This window comes from Canis lupus, chromosome 2 (assembly GCF_003254725.2).
Source record: "Canis lupus dingo isolate Sandy chromosome 2, ASM325472v2, whole genome shotgun sequence".
Taxonomy (NCBI): Eukaryota; Metazoa; Chordata; class Mammalia; order Carnivora; family Canidae; genus Canis; species Canis lupus.
In genome coordinates, this window is record NC_064244.1 from 70,523,967 (window position 1) to 70,543,312 (window position 19,346).

Sequence of the window (19,346 nt, forward strand, 5' to 3'; positions counted from 1 at the left end):
AATGCAGATTCTGATTAAGCAGATCTGAGGTGGAGCTGGAGATTCTTTGTCTCTTACAAGCTCCCAGGTGATGGGGCGCCTGGGTGTCTCAGTCAGTTAAGCGTCTGCCTTTGGCTTGGGTCATGATCTCAGGGTCCTACAATTGAGCCCCGCATGGGGCTATCCGCTCAGCAGCGAGTCTGCTTCTCCTTCTCCCTCTCTGTTCTCTCTTGTTTTCACTCTATCTTAAATAAATAAAATCTAAAAAAAAAAAAAAAAAAAAAAATAAATAAATAAATAAATAAATAAAATCTTTTTTTTTTTATTTTTTGAAAAAAATTTTTTTAAAAAGATTTTATTTATTTATTCATGAGAGACACAGACAGAGGCAGAGACCTTGGTAGAGGGAGAAGCAGGCTCCATGCAGGGAGCTTGATGTGGGACTCGATCCCAGTACTCTGGGATCACACCCTGAGCCAAAGGCAGACGCTCAACTGCTGAGGCACCCAGGCGTCCTATAAAATCTTAAAAAACAAAAAAAAACAAAAAAAAAACCCAAAAAAACAGAAAACAAAACAAAACAAAACCCAAACAAGCTCCCAGGTGATGCCAATGCTGCTGGTCCAGGGACCACATTTTGGGTAGCAAAAGGATTAGGGCTATAAACTCACATATAATACATTATAAAATGAATACATTTAATATAAAAGCAATATATAGTGGGTAATATAAAGGGTAGATTTCCTTTAAAATGAATAATGCCGAGATTTGGTAATGAATTATGATTTAAGATTGTGCAATCAGGTGACCTGCTCAATCTGAAGGCATCAAGTCCAGCCTGTGGCATCCAGCTCCCCTGAATGTATCAAGAATGATTCCTCTGCTCCCAGGGAAGGGGAAGTAGGAGAAATAAGGAAGATGATGTCTAGATCCATCACTTTTCTGGAGATTCTTATAAGTTTTAAGAACTATCTAGAGAATTTAGGACAAATCAGAATCTATTAGAGGCAATTATAAACTATTATGGCGGGAAGGAAAGGAATCCTCAAGCTTAAAAGCTAACATAGGTCTAGTACAGAAAAAATTGTACCCCATTTGATCTGGGACAAAGAACAAAAATCCCAGTTGGTGTTTTCATACTTTGCAGGTATCACTAAGGGTCAGTTCAGTTCCTTCCAACTAGAAAACAACCAATTTGCAAATCTGAATGCTACGCATTCCTCCTGTTACTGTTGCTATACTTCAACAGGTTTTAAAGTCTACACCAGAATCCCATGTTTACCAAATAAAAAGTCAGAATTTGGGATCCCTGGGTGGCGCAGCGGTTTGGTGCCTGCCTTTGGCCCAGGGCGCGATCCTGGAGACCCGGGATCGAATCCCACGTCAGGCTCCCAGTGCATGGAGCCTGCTTCTCCCTCTGCCTATGTCTCTGCCTCTCTCTCTCTCTCTCTCTGTGGGACTATCATAAATAAATAAAATTAAAAAAAAAATAAAAAATAAAAAGTCAGAATTTATGCAAACATTAATGGAGCACCTTTTTGTGTCAGGTGTTCTTTAAATAGTAAAAATGATTTAAAATTGCTCTTGATAATGCTATATTGTTGGGGCACCTGGGTGGCTCAGTTGGTTAAGCATCTGCCTTTGGCTCAGGTCATGATCCCAGGGTCCTGGAATCAAGTCCCTCATTGGGCTCCCTGCTCAGTGAGGGGTCTGTTTCTCTTTCTCCCTCCCCCCTGCTCGTGCTCTTTCTCTCTAAATAAAATCCTTAAAAAAAAATGCTTTGCTGTCTTCAGTATCTGCATCATGTATTCTAGTTTCATAGCAATTTGTGGCAATTCAAGTAAAATTCATTTCTTTCTAACCAAATAGGTCATTCAAATACAAGATATGTGGCCAGTAGACAGACTAAAACCAAACACTTGGGCTACGTACCTTTCTAGTGAGCCGACGTTTAATCTCTCGTTTTTCTGCCTGCCGATCAGCTTCATTTTTAGCTACAGTCAACAGTCCAAAACAATATTACTTCAAAATAGCAATTTGCATATCAGTGTTTTCAGTAATTACACAGCAGATATTTCTTGTAGGCTCCAAGTCAGAATAAAATACTAACTTTGGGGATGGCTAATCAAAACAATTTTCTTGTCAACTGGTATAGTTGAATAGTTAAGAGCAAGGGTCACCCCCTGGTACCAAATCCAGCCAGTTGGCTATGTTTTTACTGCCCATGAGCTAAGAATGATCTTTCCATTTTTAAATGATTATATATTGAATGGCATGGTAAGTACCTATGTAATAGCTTCCTTTTGCTTTTGGCCTACAAAGATAAATATATTTTCTGTGCCCCTCAGAAAAACTCTGCAGATTCTCACTCAAGAGTAACCAGCAAGAATGAAGAATAAAGATCACACTGAGTTTTGTGTGATATGTCTATAAAGGTCCTCAAGTTTTAAGCTGCATATATCCACACAGTGGTGAGAGAACAGGGGATGGGCTGGTCAAACTGAGCACACCCACAATAGCTCAATGAAGCCTAATCCTCTCAGTGTGGAGGCTTTTAAGGGTAAATTTCACCCCAGAGTCTGGAAAACTGAATCAAATGTCTATTAGATCAGAATGCTATTTTAGGAAGTTAATTATGAACAAAGAAAGAAAATAAAATACATGTTCTTGTTTTGTGACTTTAGATGTATGAAAGTCTTAAGAGATGAAAAAAGCAGGGGGACTCCTACATCTGGAACTTGCTTTGGGTCCCAGCCCTCAAAGTCCACTAGGAACAGGAAGGTCTTCTCCAAATGCACAGCTACTACCTTCCCCGAAGACAGGGAAAAGTTGAGCAGCACCTACATATGCTGTGAAATCCTCCCATATGGCCAAGGCAGTCTCAGGATAAATCATCAGAGCAGAATTTTCTGGCGGTTCCCAGTACATTAAGCAATACCACAACGATATCTTGTAAAAGAAGCTTGGGGGAACTCTGTTCTTCAGGGGAAAAGGTATGAGTGGTCCTTCCTGGGCTGGAACACTCTCTCTTTGGCTCTTGTAGAAAATGCTTTTCTCTAGTCTGTATATTAAATTCCGAAATATACAAAGAAAACTTGTACAACTTTATTCCCATAGCTGGACTCACGTTGTAGTATATTTCGCTGTTCTAGTTCTTCTGGCGTCGGTCTTTGACTCAGTCGTCTGAAAAGGAGATAAATAAGGGTATTGTCCATGTCAAGTCTCCCAATCCTGCTTATAAAGATCTGTTTTGGGCTCAGTTTATATTAGCCCCTAAACTAGCAAGAAAGCAAGAGATTTCCAAACTGTTTAGTTATTTTTATTTCATTTATCTGCTTATGAAATAATTCTCATGTTGAAAGTGTTAATACAGATACTACAACATAAAAAGGAATTGTAAATGCAAAGAGGAGGCCAAAATTCCAGTTGTAGCTCTGGTATTATTTTTTTTTTATTATTTTTTATTATTTTTATTTTTTTTTAGCTCTGGTATTATTAATGAGCCGTGTGACCACAAAAAAGCTCAGTTAGATCCTGAGTGGTCTCATTTGTAAAATGAAAGTCTGGACTGGACTGGTAGTTCCCAAACAGATTTGCTGATGGAGCACAGAATCTAAGGTATATAATAGACATTCTGATTCAGAAAACCAGGGATGAGGACTGATTTCATATATGGATTTTTACAGTCCTTCCCATAGGACTGATGTCTTTCTTTTGATTTTTAAACCAGTGATTTAGCAACCACTGGAATTTAAGGCTGTCTCTTTTGAAGTGATATTGTGTAATTCTATGATTTTAACTTTGGTTCCCTTTGCGAAATACTGATGAAGTTTCTCATTTCATCCACAGCTCTGAGATGTTACCACCGATAACTTGTCACCTCTGGAATCACACAGTTATTCACTTGTTACCTTTGATTAATATTTCTCAGACTATATTTGAACTGCATACTAATAACTCTTTAGCTACCTGCACAGAAAACTCCTAGCCCCATTTTATATACAACTGACAACATTCTTTATGTATTTCAAAGATTTTTTTGCTTCCTCTGAACAAGACCTTCCTTTTTAGGGATGCCTGCATAGCTTAGTGGTTGAGTGTCTGCCTTTGGCTCAGGGCGTGATCCTAAGGTTCCAGGATGCAGTCCTGCATCAGGCTCCCTGCAGGGAGTCTGCTTCTCCCTCTGCCTATGTCTCTACCCCTCTCTCTGTGTTGTGTATAAATAAAATCTTTAAAAAACAAAAACACACAAAAAAACTTCCTTTTAAAATGTTCATTAAACCAAAACCCCACAATCCAGTAATGATATATGTATATACCTATAAAACCATCACCACAATTATAGTGAACAGATCCATCAGCCTTTTACTGGTTTCCTAGGGCTGCCATAACAAACTACCACAAGCTGGGTGGCTTAAAACCACAAAAATTTTTTTTAAAAATACTTTTTTATTTATGTCTTCATGAGAGATACACAGAGAGAGAGAGAGAGGCAGTGACACAGGCAGAGGGAGAAGCAGGCTCCATGCAGGGAACCCGACACGGGACTTGATCCCTGGTCTCCAGGATCACACCCTGAGCTGAAGACGGCTCTAAACCACTGAGCCACCGGGGCTGCCCTATCTCATTGTTTAGAGCTCTAAGAGAGCCATTTGATTCCTTAATTTCCAAATTCCTAGACAACACACAACTGCATACAACGTGTATTTTTAAAAATTATGCTATTTCTAAAATTAAAAAAGAAAAAAGGTAAAAGTTAAGTCTTTAACACACCTACTGGGAAAATCAAATCAAATCAATCTCTTCTAAGCAAAGGCTTACCGGATCAGCGTGTTCCCAATCTGGTGCCGTATTTCATTCCACTCCTCTTTGCTTTTCCGAGGCCAAGAATTCATGTTCAGCTCTGGTTCACTGGGTCTGTGGTTCAACTTCATTGCCAGTGTGTCCTTCCTCTTCACTTTGTTGGCCAGAGCACCTTTATGAAAGGGAAAGAAAAAAAAGTAAACGCTAAGGCTCAACCTCACCTAGAACCAGGCAAGAGTCTGAACAAGCAGTATCACATCTCCCAGCTAATGCAGAGGTGGGGGTAAAGCTGAAGACATCTAAAAATCTAATTAGCCAGATGGACTCAGCTGGGGCAAATATATCTTCTCCTTTCTATATTTTTTACATTTCTCTACATTTCTTATGAGTAAGAGTTGCTATAGAGAGAATTTGTTTTTGTTTTTTTAAAGATTTATTTATTTATTTTATGATAGACATAGAGAGGGAGGGAGGCAGAGACACAGGAGGAGGGAGAAGCAGGCTCCATGCCGGGAGCCCGACATGGGACTCAATCCCGGGACTCCAGGATTGCGCCCTGGGCCAAAGGCAGGTGCTAAACCGCTGAGCCACCCAGGGATCCCCGCTATAGAGAGAATTTGAACATGGGACAGCCCCCTCTGAATTACAATGTAAAGGTATCTGCATTAACACACTTCATAAGATTCCGTTTCTTTCTTTTTTTTTAAAGTAGGCTCTATGCCCAATATGGGGCTTGAACTCATGACCTTGAGATCAAGAGTCACATGCTCTACCGACTGAGTCAGGCAGGAGCCCTGGGATTCCTATTCTTAAAGCTGCCTTCCCACTTTTAGGAATCAGGGTTCCATTATTTGCAGATTTGTGTACATAAACATGTGTTTTTTCTTTGCCCCATGGACACAGTAAGTTCATGAAACTAAAGGAGAGTATTACTATGTCTTTTTAACACAGCCCAAATACCAACTTCTTCTACACTAAATTCTTTAATACCATCAAGGTAAATAGTTTTTCAATCACAAATGGATAAAAACCTGCATGACTCTGGGTGCCTGGGTGGCTCAGTCGGTTGAGTGTCCGACTCTTGATTTTGGCTCAGGTCGTGATCTCAGGGTTGTAGGATTAAGCCCTGAGTCAGACTCCTTACTCAGCATGGAGTCTGCTTGAGATTCCTTCCCTCTCTCCCACTCTGTGTGCTCTCACTAAAATAAATCTTAAACAATGACAAAACAATAAAACCTGCATGACTTAATCTACTTGGCTCTCTCTGACTGGCTTGTTAGAACAGTGGGAATAGCAAGGACAAGGCTCTATCACAGTGGCTTCCAATATTGGTTAGCCAGGTGACTCCAAGGGAAAGGGTGCCCATTCCTCTTATACTTGTTGACACCAGCAAGTAGCTTTATCAGGAAAATAATTTTCTCCTTTGTTTTTCCCTTTCTTACTATGGTGGCTCTCATCTTCATCCTCTTCATCTCGGTACTGAATGGGACCTTCTGAATCAGAGTCACTCTCCTTCTCTTCCTCTTCCTCCTGCAGACACTGTGGTAGTTTAGGAACAGCTGAGGTAGATGCCACATCTTCAATTAATGCAGATGGGTGGGTTTGTTCTTCTTCTTCATCGTCTGGACTAACAAATTAACATAATTACATTTTCCTTTCAGAAACATAAGGGTAACTGATTTGTAAGGCAAAGTACTGAATAACTATAGAGAATTCCACGAGTGAAATAAATTTATTCCTTAAGAATCTTGCTAAGAAACTTTTTAGCAGCTAGTAATCTAAAAGGCTCTGGGCTCAAATCCTAGCTCTACAAGTTATTCACTAGCTTGTAAGTTATTTAACTTTTCTGAAAATGTGAAGAATACCTACTTGCTATGCTTGTTGTGAGAATAAAATAGATAAATTCTAGAATGTACTAGTATTTGGCACACAGGTCCCTACTGATCTATGTGTAAGATGCAAGTTTATTTTGGGCTGATTAAATGAGAAGACCACACAGCATCCAACACGGTGACTGGCTCATGGAAGATATACAATAAAGAACTTAACCCACTTTTTTCCTTTGGTTTAACAATGGAGTAGGACTAAATGATAATCTAATCTAAGGAAGCAAAGAGAAATCAAGATGAAAACTAACCTCTCCCCTTTCCACCCTGGGGGCATAAAACTGTGACTTAGTCCATCTGTTAACTCCTTAACTGTCTCTTTCCAGGATGTAAAAAGATTATACCACCAAGTACAACGATTATGGCAAAGCAGCTGAGCAGTATGTGGCAACAACTCTATAACGATTCTCCAACTTGCAAATCTCTGGTAAATCTCCAACTTGCCAAAAAGTGTTAACCTTCAGTCACAATTTGTTAGAATTTTAAAAAGGCAATTGTTTGAATCTATTGGAGGACAAATGAGGGAGAAAACAAGCTAACCAGTTCTAGTTTATGCAGTTAGAACATTGAACCATCTTTCACAGCCCCCTTCTTTTTCTCTAGACTGCTCTCTGTCCCTCTGTACTGAATTTAGGTGCCAGGCACCATGCTTTCATTTGTCTAATTTCATCCTTAACAAGCCTATGAGGTAGGTATTATTCCTGTGCATGGATCAGACAGCTCGCTCAAGTGCAGAAAGGTTAAGTAACACACTACCGCAAACTAGGAATTAAGAGGTAGATCTGGGATTTGAACCCAGAGCTATCTTACTCCAAGGCCAATGCTCTTAAGCACCATGTTATACAGCCTCCCTTGTATCACATACAAAAAATAGAGTGGTTTTAATTTTCAAGTACAAAATTTTGTGACTGCTATGGAAACAATGTTATTGATTAGCAGGGTAAATAAAGTCCAAATTCTGGAACACATCTTTATTTGTTGAGTATTCTTGCTTTAAATTTAATTACATTTTCTTTTTATAAATAATTTTCTTCCAAGAAAGGCTATATAGAGTAAAGAAGAGGCAACAAAAGGCAAGTTTTAAAGGCACTCACACTTTCAGCATTTCAATAGTGATGGGAAGTGACCTGGTCCGACCCAGGGTACTGCTGTCCTCAGAAAAGTTGTCACTGTACTCAAAGAGCAAGGAATGAGCTCTGTGAGAGCCCTCCAAGGGAGGAGTCATGGGAAGTGGGCTGGTCAGGGCCTGCTGGATACGGATATGCAGTGGGAGTGGAGGCAGCCTACAGGGTATCTGGGGCTCCCCAAAGCTGTGGTCCAGCATCCTCTTGGGTATTTCCTTTTTCTGATCTTCCGGCTGGGAAACCTCCTGGGGTAGGTCTAAGGAAGGTGGAAACTCATTTTCTGTCATAACTTGAAAAGTCTTAGCAGGGAATGGAGGGGACCGTCGGGGTTCAGGAGGTATATGAGTGGGCAGTGGAGGGGATGGAGAGGAGGGTGGGATCATCAACAGTGGTTCAGAGCCCACAGAGCATGTGTTCTTTTCTCTCTGATCACTTGGTGCTTTTGTGGTGGCAGCAGCAACAGACTCCGAGGCGGGTACCAACGTTGATGGAATACCTCTCTTAGGTGGTAAGGGTGGGGATGGTTTTGATAACAATGTACCGCTGTTTATTGCTTGGGACAGTTCAGCTGGAAAAGAGAGAATAACACCTCAGTTTAAGATGGCTTCACAATTCTTTGAGGGGCCAGTCCCGGGCCTAGATTAGAACTGAGCTTACTCTCAGCTTTCAGGCAAATTAGATCATTTCATGGCTTTGCCACAACCTAGGTATCTCCTGCCAAAACAAAATTCATTCATTCATTCATTCATTCAAAAGATTTTATTTATTTATTCATTCATGAGAGACACATACACACAGAGAGAGGCAGAGATACAGGCAGAAGGAGAAGCAGGATCCATGCAGAGCCCAACATGGGACTCGATCCCGGGTCTCCAGGATCAGACCCTGGGCTGAAGGTGGTGCTAAACCGCTGAGCCACCCGGGGTTGCCCCAAAACAAAATTTATATTTAAGTATCTAGAAGGCCTAATAAATATATAGACATGTAGGAAGACCACTACCTTAATACTCTGATGAGAAATTTCTTACTTCTTTGTTCTAATACATAGGACTTTGATCATGCCCTGGGCCAAAGGCAGGCACTTAACTGCTGAGCCACCTAGGGATCCCTACATAAGACTTTGACTCGATGTAGATAAAGTTATTATGATAAGATAAAAAATGTGGATAGTAAGTTCTTCTAACAAAACTCTTTAAAAATGTAATCATGCAGGTAGTAGTAAAAAAAAAAAAAAAAACACCAAAATACTATCAGGCATTGTTACCATAACTTGATAAATAATGACATCTAGGTATCCCAACTCTGCATTATAAAATGATCAATAATGACATCTTGATTTTTTTATAGCAAATGCAAAGGCCTTTGAGGAAATCAAAGGCTATCCTTGCTATCCTTGACTTCAGATTCTCCTTATAGAGGAGGTTATCTCTTTTTATTTTATTTTAAATTTAATTTAATTTATTATTTTATAAAAGATTTTCTTTATTTATTCATGAGAGACACAGAGAGAGAGAGAGGCAGAGATACAGGCAGAGGGAGAAGCAGGCTCCAAGCAGGGAGCCTGATGTGGGACTCGATCTGGGGACTCCAGGATCACGCCCTGAGCCAAAGGCAGATACTCAACCACTGAGCCACCCGGGCGTCCTATCTTTACCATTATATATAAGGAAAAACGGAGGCCACAGAAGTTAGGTGACCTGCCCAAGATTATACTTCATATAGGCAAAAGCTGGGTTAGGCCCAGGTCTCATTATTAGACTCCATCTTCTAGATCCCACGGTCTTTGTGATTTTTTTGAGTGTCCATACCTCTTATCCTTTATACCCAAACCCCCATCACCATTTCTCACTACACTATGGGCTCCTTGATGACAGAGCAATCTGTTTCTATCAGCATATCCACAGAGGCTGGCATAGTGCTAGGCACATGGTAAATCCTCAATACATGTTTATTAGAGGAGAGGCCCCTATCTTTTATCAGAAAAGTATATATCCCAATGTGAGCTCCCCAAGCTCAAAATGACCTAAGTTTTGATACAGCAAAGTCCCTTTGGTGGACTCCAAATGGCCTTTAAGAAGTAGATCATCACATCACGCATGGGTTAAACTTGCAAAATAATTAGTCTCTTAATCACCAACCTCCAACCTACTACTCAAATGCTAATTTTGGTTACACTACTTGTTTTCAAATGGCTTCCATATGTCTTATCTAGAGAGTAAAACCTTAAGGTCCCCTGAAATAAAAATTTACTTGCCCCTGAGTCCCATTCCACTGGTAGCATTCAAAGTAAAAAGCTAGCTAATTTGATAATGTTTTAATGGCATTCACCATAAATTTTTTTTCATTTTAAACTATAAATTATGAAAATAATTTAAATTAACATAACATAACCATAATTTATTAACTGTGAATAAATTAATTTTATATTACTTTAATAATCATTTAGTTTTTTATGTTATAAATGCTCAAATGCACTCTAAGAAAATGTAATTCCAGGGATGCCGGGGTGGCTCAGCTGTTGGGCACCTAGTTGGGCACCTGCCTTTGGCTCAGGTCGTGATCCTGGAATCCAGGATCGAGTCCCACACTGGGCTTCCTGCGAGGAGCCTGCTTCTCCCTCTGCCTGTGTCTCTGCCTCTCTCTCACAGTCTGTGTCTCTCATGAACAAATAAATAAATCTTTTTAAAAATGTAATTCTAGTATAATTAACAAAGTATTATACAACTTAGGTAAAATTTTTTTATTTTATTATTATTTTTATTAAAAAAATTTTTTTTAAGATTTTATTTATTTATTCCTGAGAGACACACAGAGAGAAAGAGAGAGAGAGAGAGAGAGAGAGGCAGAAACACAGGCAGAGGGAGTAGCAGGCTCCATTCCATGCCTGACGTGGGACTCAATCCCAGGTCTCCAGGATCACACCCTGAGCTGAAGGCGGTGCTAAACCGCTGAGCCACCAGGGCTGCCCAACTTAGGTAAAATTTTAAAAGACTTTCTAAAAAACATTGCATACACATACAAAAAAAGATTTAAAAAAATATTAATTTTAGCCTCAATGAGATTTTTTGGGTACACTGGACATTAGCCGTTTGATACTCCATTTACAACAAAACCTATACCTAACCAAATTTGAGTATTTTATTATTTAAATTGATAAGGTAAATTATCTTTGGTAAGTTAAGGAAAATATATGCCTCAAGATGTTAAAGAACTGTTGCATCTATCCTCACAATGGCATCTGGCTGTAGTTCTGTGGGCAAGATGCTGGAATGTTCACTGGAGGAGTTACAAATCCTTCCATCTGTTCAGCTTCTTATGGTGGTCCTTCCTTTCTCCTAAAACTAATTAGTCCTTAGCCCTAACACTGTTATGCCCATTAGTAGACATAGGAATGTCTAAAGCAGTGGTTTCCAAATGTTTAGATCTCATGGACCAATATAATAACAACTTTTTAAAAAAGATTTTACTTATTTATTCATGAGAGACACAGAAAGAGAGGCACAGATACAGGCAGAGGGAAGAGAAGCAGGCTCCATGCAAGGATCCTGATGTGGGATTCGATCCGGGAATCCGGGATCACGCCCTGAGCAAAAGGCAGATGCTCAACCGCTGAGCCACCCAGGCGTCCCAATGGACCAAAAAATTAAAATGAAATTCTCAACCTCAGGTTGTCAATTTTTAATATTTCCAAGTAGACTTGATATCAAGTAAACCATTTGTGAACATAATGCTTTCATAAAAGAAATGAATTTTTAACATCAAAGAATTAGGAAGGTCATAGTTTCAGAATAAAGGATAGTCCTTTAAATCAAATCTATTTAACCTTAATAAAAACTCTGTAAACTGTTCTATTTTTCTCCTGCTGAGGACCATTCAAGACTGATCTTGATCCCTCAGTCACAAGATCTATTGCTTTGGGCTATTCATCTTAGGCCAAAGTGGCCTCTGTGGCTCAGCCCAGAGAATAATACACATATGGTTTTTTTTTTTTTTTTTTTTTTAATACTGTCTTATCCTGAAAAGGGTAGAGTATTACTGGTTTAGAGCAGTGGTTCTCAATGTGTGGTCCTCACATATGCAGTATCAGTATCACCTGGGAACTTATTAGAAATGCAAATTCTCAGGCCCACCCTACACTTACAGATTCAGAAACTCTCAGGGCAGGGCCCAGCAATCTGTGTTTCAACAAACCCTCCAGGCGATCATGATGAGAACCAGCCTAGACAGCAGTTTGAGAATACAGGTGTACAGGACAGAGGTCTGGGCTCAAGAGCTGAAAAGCCTAGGTTTGGTTTCTATCTCTCATTAAGTGCAACCCTGAGTGAGTCACAACTTCCTCACGTTATAATTGCCCTAACTATATAATAGATAAAATCGCTTTCCTACTTCACAAGGAGGTTCTAGAAGCAAGTATATGAAAGCTGCTTGAGTTACTCAGAGATAAGTCAACATATCACTGTCCATCCAGGGTGATGATAACAGTAATAACCTTGATTCTTTTGTTAATCAAGCCACTCCAACTTGTCATACTCATAATGAATTCTAAGCCTGTTTTTCAGGGTTCTTGTCGCCCCACACAAGTTGGGGGTATTAGCTGTTTGAGTATACTTTATTCTTCCCTTCCATCATGACCAAGAACTTCAAGCCACAGGAAGCCTAGTATCATTTTTCCTGAAAAACTACCTTCCTTCCTCTTCTCCCTTTCTCAAAAATTCCTCTAAGAAGGTATACATGTATGTAAAGAAAAGCTGACCTAAATAGGACTTCAGGTAAATATAAACAATTTTACTAAATTGATAAAAATATACTGGTTATCTTCCTGGTTTTCTATCTTCTACCACTTATTTTATTAAAAGTAGCATTCTTAGGGGCTCAATGGGTAGAGCGATTGACTTTTGACTTTGGCTTGGATCATGATCTCAGGGTCTTGGGGTCGAGCCCCAAGTGGGGTTCTGCACCTAATGTGGAGTTGGCTTGTCCCTTTCCCTCTGCTCCTCCCCAGTTCATGCTTGTTCTCTCTTTTCCTCAACTAAACAAAGAAACAAAATTAAAAAAAAAAAAAAAAAAAAAAAAAGAGCATCATTCTTAACTCTCCCAAGATAAAACATGATTTTATCAGGACACTGAATAATATCTTTTACAGTTTGCATGAAGGTATTGTGCCAGCCACTGAATCACAAATTATCCTGGCATCTATATAATCACCTTTTTATCTGTTGGCCTTATGCTGAAGGCAGGCATTGATGGTCTAAAGTAGGTTAAAAAAAACAACAACAACACATTTTCTCCATGTAGGTCAGACCTATTGTGGTTTTCACATGTCCAGTCCCTCAACCATAAGCAGTATTTCAGAAACACTGTTTTAGGAAAATAGATATTAACCGCCCCCCCAACCAAACTGGAACTGAATTTATAACTATCTGATTCTAGTCCATTTTCATCCATAGCTATCTGCCTCATTTTCAAGACTTTCTCTATATCGAGGGCTTTCAAAGGGACAAGACATGGAGAAGTCTCTCACAGATCAAATCAATACTGTACCAATTATCCAATAAAACAATCATCCAAAACCAAACCCAATCCAACTCAAAGCAATGGAAACCTAAAGACTTACTTACCAATGACAGGATTGCTATTTCTGTGAGCTGGTTTAGGGGGAGGGATTGGGGGCTGCTTGGCAGGGACCGTAGGAGTGAGACTTGGGGTAGCAGTAGTGTTAGTGCTGGCAGGAGCAGCGGGTAGAGTCCTGGGTGCTGGGGTGGGGGGTATAGAAGAACTAACAGTTTTTGCCAGGTTTGTGGCAACAGAGGTGGCAGCAGGTGCCATGGTGGAGGCGGCAGTGGAGGTGGAGGAGATGGACCTGGTGGTGCTGCCAGAGGAAGTGGCATCCTTTGCTTGCCCTTCATTTGCTTGCCCCTCATGAGAAGAGGACAAGGGTCTTTTAGGGGGAAGAAAAGGCTGTTTGGGTGCATTCTCAGGAACGGACTCTGCTTCAGAATTAGACTGGCTTCCAGTTGAGCCTGCATAATAAGGGAAGAAAGAGTAACACGAGACTGAAAAAGTTAACACATCTACAGGCTTGTGGTCAAATGCATCCATTATTTAACTTGCAGATTAGTTTATAAGCAAAGTTTCCCAACCTCAAACTACTTAAGGTATGACACTTTCTCAATCACAATCTCAAAATAAGAGAGGCCTGAATGGTAGTGATTCTTTCCACAGGAGCCAGGCAAGCAGAAGAGGCACAGAATCCTGAGAGGGGAGGACAAGGAACAAGGAATGTGTGGTTTGAAAAAGTCTACAAGTACCTGATGCTTAACATCCTCTTCCATCCTTTAGAATCACAAATTAGGGAATATTCTTTTGGGAATTTAAGAATGACACGGGAAAAATTCCACTTGCAGTTGCTACTAGTTGAGGAATCGCTAGAGGAGAACAGAATTCCCTCTGGATTTTATTTCTCCCCTGGCTCTAGTAAAACTGAGTTTTTTTTTTTTTTTTAAAGATTTTATTTATTTATTCATAAGAGACAGAGACAGAGAGAGAGAGAGAGAGAGGCAGGCAGAGACACAGGCAGAGGGAGAAGCAGGCTCCATGCAGGGAGCCCGACATGGGACTCGATCCCAGGTCTCCAGGATCAGGCCCTAGGCTGAAGGCGGCACTAAACCGCTGAGCCAGTGGGGCTGCCCAGTAAAACTGCGTTAAATGAGAATGACTGATCCATGGCTCTTACACTAAAAAATTCAGGGTTTCTTACCTAGTCGCTTCTTTGGGTCCTCTTCTGGAACAGGTTTCCTAAGACTTGCTATTCTTCCTAACTCCTCTTCTGCTTGGTCTGGACTAGAAGATCTGGTACTCCCTATGGGAGTAGTATGGCCATTTCTTAACATGGCATGGCTCAGCTTCCCTGGATCCTCAGCACCTGCACAATCAAAAAGGAGAGAGCGAAATGATGGACTGGTGTGGTCAGACAGGGGAAGAGTTGGTGATTTTTAACCTTTTTTTACCCCCTTCTCCCCTTTCCCATTTGAACTTACAACTCAGATCAAGATGATCTGGATCTTTATAGCAGTAACAGAAATAAGTAATTCCTTTTGCCAATGAACATCTGGTTGCCTATTATGTGCCAGGTGTCTTGCTACGTGAATAAGACAAATATACATAAATAATGAATGCTAACTATTCAGACCTATAACAAATGGAGTGCTGGGGTAGGAAAGAAGAAACAATTCTCTTGGGGTGGGAATGAGGTTAGGAAAGCTTCACGAAGAGTGGTGGCTAAACTGGGTCTTGAGGAAAGACAGGAAGAAGGAGTAGCATGGATGAATGTATGAAATCATTTGGCATTTTCGGCAACTGGCATCAAGTTTGTCTGGCAGAACAGATGCACATAAGAAACATCTATGGATAGGACTGGAAAGGCCAGCCAGAGCAGGCTATGAAGGACACTGAATCCATGTAAAGGAGCCTGGGCCAAATCCTGTAGATAACAGGAAGCCAAAGAATTACAGTAGAAGAGAGATCTGATCTGATCTGTCTTTTTGAAGGTTAAATGTGAGAGCTAAGAGGAGGATGGATCAGGCAGGGACTGGAACAGGAAGCTTATAATGAGTGTTGGAATAAAGGTGAGACATGGCAGAGGGTGCCAGGCATTAGGAAAGCACAGCAACGGGTAGAATGGACAGACAAGACACATTCCTACAAACTAAACTGCAGGAATGATCCTTAGGCTGGAGGCTTTGGGAGGACCACTCGTTACTATAAAGACTGCAGGTAAGGTTCCTGCACAGAACAGTTAAGACAAACATTCCAGTTACTGCTGAGCTTCCCTAGATAGAGAGGGAACGGAGAAACATGAGGTTAGACTTACACTCCATCTCACCTTCTAGTGTCATGGGGACTGGAAATAGTTGCTCTCTAGATGATCTCCCTTCTTGGCTTCCCACAGAGACACTCCAGGTAGTATCATTTTGGTGACTCTTTAGTTAGTCCCTGAGTTCTCAGGGACCAGTCTCCCTCACCCCAACCTACCATCTCCTCATTAGATTAGACAGGATCATTCTCCACAGTGTCAATGAGAGGTGGAGCTGGAGGTGAAGTAGTAGAGAATCTGGCAAATGAGTACTAAATGAAAATACATTTCTCAAGATAAAGTATTCTTTTTTTTTTTTAAAGAATATTTATTTATTCATAGAGACACAGAGAGAGAGAGAGGCAGAGACACAGGCAGAGGGAGAAGCAGGCTCCATGCAGAGAGCCTGACGTGGGACTCGATCCAGGGTCTCCAGGATCACGCCCTAGGCTGCAGGCGGCGCTAAACCGCTGCGCCACCGGGGCTGCCCAAGATAAAGTATTCTGATGATATTTTAAAACGAGGAAGGTAGCAAGATGACAACTATGCAAATGCAGTAAGTTACTGCTTATGTTAATATAGCCAGCCTTAACAAATATAGGACTGTCTAGAATATTAACTAAGGAATCATTTTTTTAAATATTTCATAAATATTTTTTAAATATTTCATAAATATTCATTCATAAGAGGCGCAGAGAAAGAGAGGCAGAGACACAAGCAGGCTCCATGCAGGGACTCCGACGTGGGACTCAATCCCCAGTCTCCAGGATCATATCCTGGGCTGAAGGCAGCGCCAAACCGCTGAGCCACCCAGGCTGCCCAGGAATCATTTCTGAGCCAAAAAAAACCAAAATGCTAACAAAATGGAGTATAAGCAGTATCCAGCTTTTAATATCTATAGATATCCTTGCCCCATCTCAGAAAACATATGAAACATTTTATAATATAGTCAAGTTAGAACCATGCATATTTAAGCCAAAAACTATGTTTGAGTATGAAAAAAACTTCAAAGTTCAAATGTTGCTTTTGGCCTAAACTGGAAATATATAATAATCCAGGTTCTGAGGCCTATCTCAGAGTTTCTTCCTAGAATAAAGCTTTTTGTCAGTTCCGTGGTGGACAGAGTAGTATCTTGTCCAATGGCTACAACTCATTTATCAATTGGGCCTTTGAGCTTCTAGGCTAAAAACAACTTGGATTAAGAGCCAATAGGAAGCATAGGGCAAAAGAGACTGAATGGAGGTGAAAAACAATAAACAAGTAATGTATAGGGTTTGTGGATGAGTGAGCAAGAAAGGTGAGACATAGGAGAGGGCATTTGGTAAGGAATGGCCATTATAAAAAAAGCAAAAACAAAAACAAAGCAAGGTTCAAAGGTGCTGCAACAGAGGTGTTACAATTATAGTTAGCCATCTAAAATACCTAGAAGATTTTGTGTCTAAAAGTAAAATTCAAAGTCTCATAAAAAACTGGTTATCCATGCTTATAGCTAACCATGCAGAAAAATAAGAAAAAAAAATCCCACTGTATTCTCATCCTAATATCCATAGGGAACCAATGCTAATTAATATTTTAGTAATTTCCCTTCATGTTTGTTATCTTTGTTAATTTTTTATATAGTTGAGGGGTGCCTGGGCAGCTCAGTTAGTTAAATGACCAACTCTTGGTTTCAGTTCAGGTTATGAACTCAGGGTCCTGAGATCAAACCCTGTGTTGGGCTCTGTACTCAGAGAGGGGTCTGCTTAGGATTCTCTCTCTCTCCCTCCCTCTCCCTCTCCTCTTCTCCCTCATGTTCTCTTTCTAAAATAAGTAATCTTTAAAAAATCTTAAATCTGGGCAGCCCGGGTGGCTCAGCAGTTTAGCACCACCTTCAGCCCAGGGTGTGATTCTGGAGACCCTGAATCAAGTCCCACATCAGGCTCCCTGCATGGAGCCTGCTTCTCCCTCTGCCTGTGTCTGTGCCTCTCTCTCTCTCTGTCTCTCATGAATAAATAAATACAATCTTTAAAAAAAACCTTAAATCTACCTAATTTAATTCAATTTTGTGAATAAGCAATATGTTACCATGGTTCAAAACCATACTTCATACTTTTTGTATGATATCCCATTGGTTTGGTTCCTATTTCCCATTGTCCAAAGGATAGGATACAGTTTTAAAACTTGGCTTTCACATTTGTCTCATGCAAAGGAACTCTAATGAAGAGAAATGAAATACAATCAATGTACTGTAGTCTTAACTCTTCCAATAAGCTGCTTCATAAAAGTCACACATTGAAGAAAAGTCCTGACATTAAGTGAATAAGGAGTGTTGAAATACCAAAACATGACCTTTATGACAAACAGAAGATTAGGGAAGCAATCTGGGCATGGAGACAAATTTGGTTAAAAAACCCCAAACAAACAAGGACGCCTGGGTGGCTCAGACAGTAAAGTGCCCGATTTTTTATTTTGGCTCAGGTCATGATCTTGGGGTCATGGGATTGTGCCTTGCATCAGGCTCCCTGCACTCAGCATGGAGTCGGTCTAAGATTCTGTCCTTCCCCCTACTTTCTCTCTTTAAAACAAATAAATAAAGCCTTTTAAAAAATATTAAAACAAACCAAGGAAAGTGACATAGTAGTGCAGGTGGCACAAAGCTGAGATTGTACAGAGACACAGAGAAGGACAGCCCCAAGGATCCTTCACAAGCCACTCAATTTTGGAGTTAAAGATCAGAGCCAGTTGGGATAGATACTTGGGAGAAAAGTGAACAGTCTTTTTTCTTTTTTCCCTACCCCTCACCAAGAAAATGGTTGCCGTTAGTATAGGAAATTGGGAGATAATTATTAGAAGAAATAAAGTAATTTCAGAGCACCTGGATGGCTCAATGGTTGAGCATCTCCCTTTGGCTCACATCATGTTTCTGGGGTCCTGGGATCGAGTCCCCACAGGGAGCCTGCTTCTCCCTCTGCCTATGTCTCTGCCTCTCTCTGTATCTCTCATGAATAATTAAATAAAATCTTAAAAAAAAAGAAATAAAATCATTTCATATTTATACTCGAGATTCCCTAAAAGAATCAGTTATTCTTATTTATGTTTTAGTATTTTCCCTTTACTAATTATTTTCATTCCCACAAAAAATATTTGCCTTCCTTAAATAAATAAAATATAGATAACACAGCATTGAATTTTCTCAAAATATCTTATTAGTACTTTTTTATTGTCAAGTATAGCACTAGTAGAGAAAAAAATGTATAAAACATAAATGTAAATTTCTTTTTTTTAAACTTTTTTTAAAACATTTATTTATTTATTTATTTATTTATTTATTTATTTATTTATTTATGATAGTCACAGAGAGAGAGAGAGAGAGAGGCAGAGACATAGGCAGAGGGAGAAGCAGGCTCCATGCACCGGGAGCCTGATGTGGGATTCGATCCTGGTCTCCAGGATCGCGCCCTGGGCCAAAGGCAGGCGCCAAACCGCTGCGCCACCCAGGGATCCCATAAATGTAAATTTCAATGAGCTATTACAAGGACACTTGTGTGATCATCATGGACATTAAGAAATATTTCCAAATAGCCAAACTGTGGAAAGAGCCCTGATGTCCATCTGACAGATAAATGAATAAAGATGTGGTATATATATTATGTATATAATGGAATATTACTCAGCCAAAAAAAATGAAATCTTACCATTTGCAACGAAGTGGATGGAACTAGA

General features: G+C 40.1%; 1 protein-coding gene across 8 annotated transcripts in view; it reads right to left on the bottom strand.

Annotated features, from left to right (window-relative positions):
- The window catches only part of PHACTR4 (phosphatase and actin regulator 4), a 98,122-nt gene that overhangs the window by 7,795 nt on the left and 70,981 nt on the right, over nucleotides 1-19,346 (bottom strand). For all 8 annotated transcript variants that reach the window (XM_025447790.3, XM_049105591.1, XM_025447797.3 and 5 more), the window contains 7 exons: nucleotides 14,550-14,714; nucleotides 13,411-13,812; nucleotides 7,763-8,360; nucleotides 6,225-6,409; nucleotides 4,801-4,954; nucleotides 3,107-3,162; nucleotides 1,912-1,973 (listed from right to left, as the gene is read on the bottom strand). In XM_025447790.3, coding sequence (XP_025303575.1) covers nucleotides 1,912-1,973; nucleotides 3,107-3,162; nucleotides 4,801-4,954; nucleotides 6,225-6,409; nucleotides 7,763-8,360; nucleotides 13,411-13,812; nucleotides 14,550-14,714 — 1,622 coding nt within the window. The remainder of the gene's footprint in view (nucleotides 1-1,911; nucleotides 1,974-3,106; nucleotides 3,163-4,800; nucleotides 4,955-6,224; nucleotides 6,410-7,762; nucleotides 8,361-13,410; nucleotides 13,813-14,549; nucleotides 14,715-19,346) is intronic.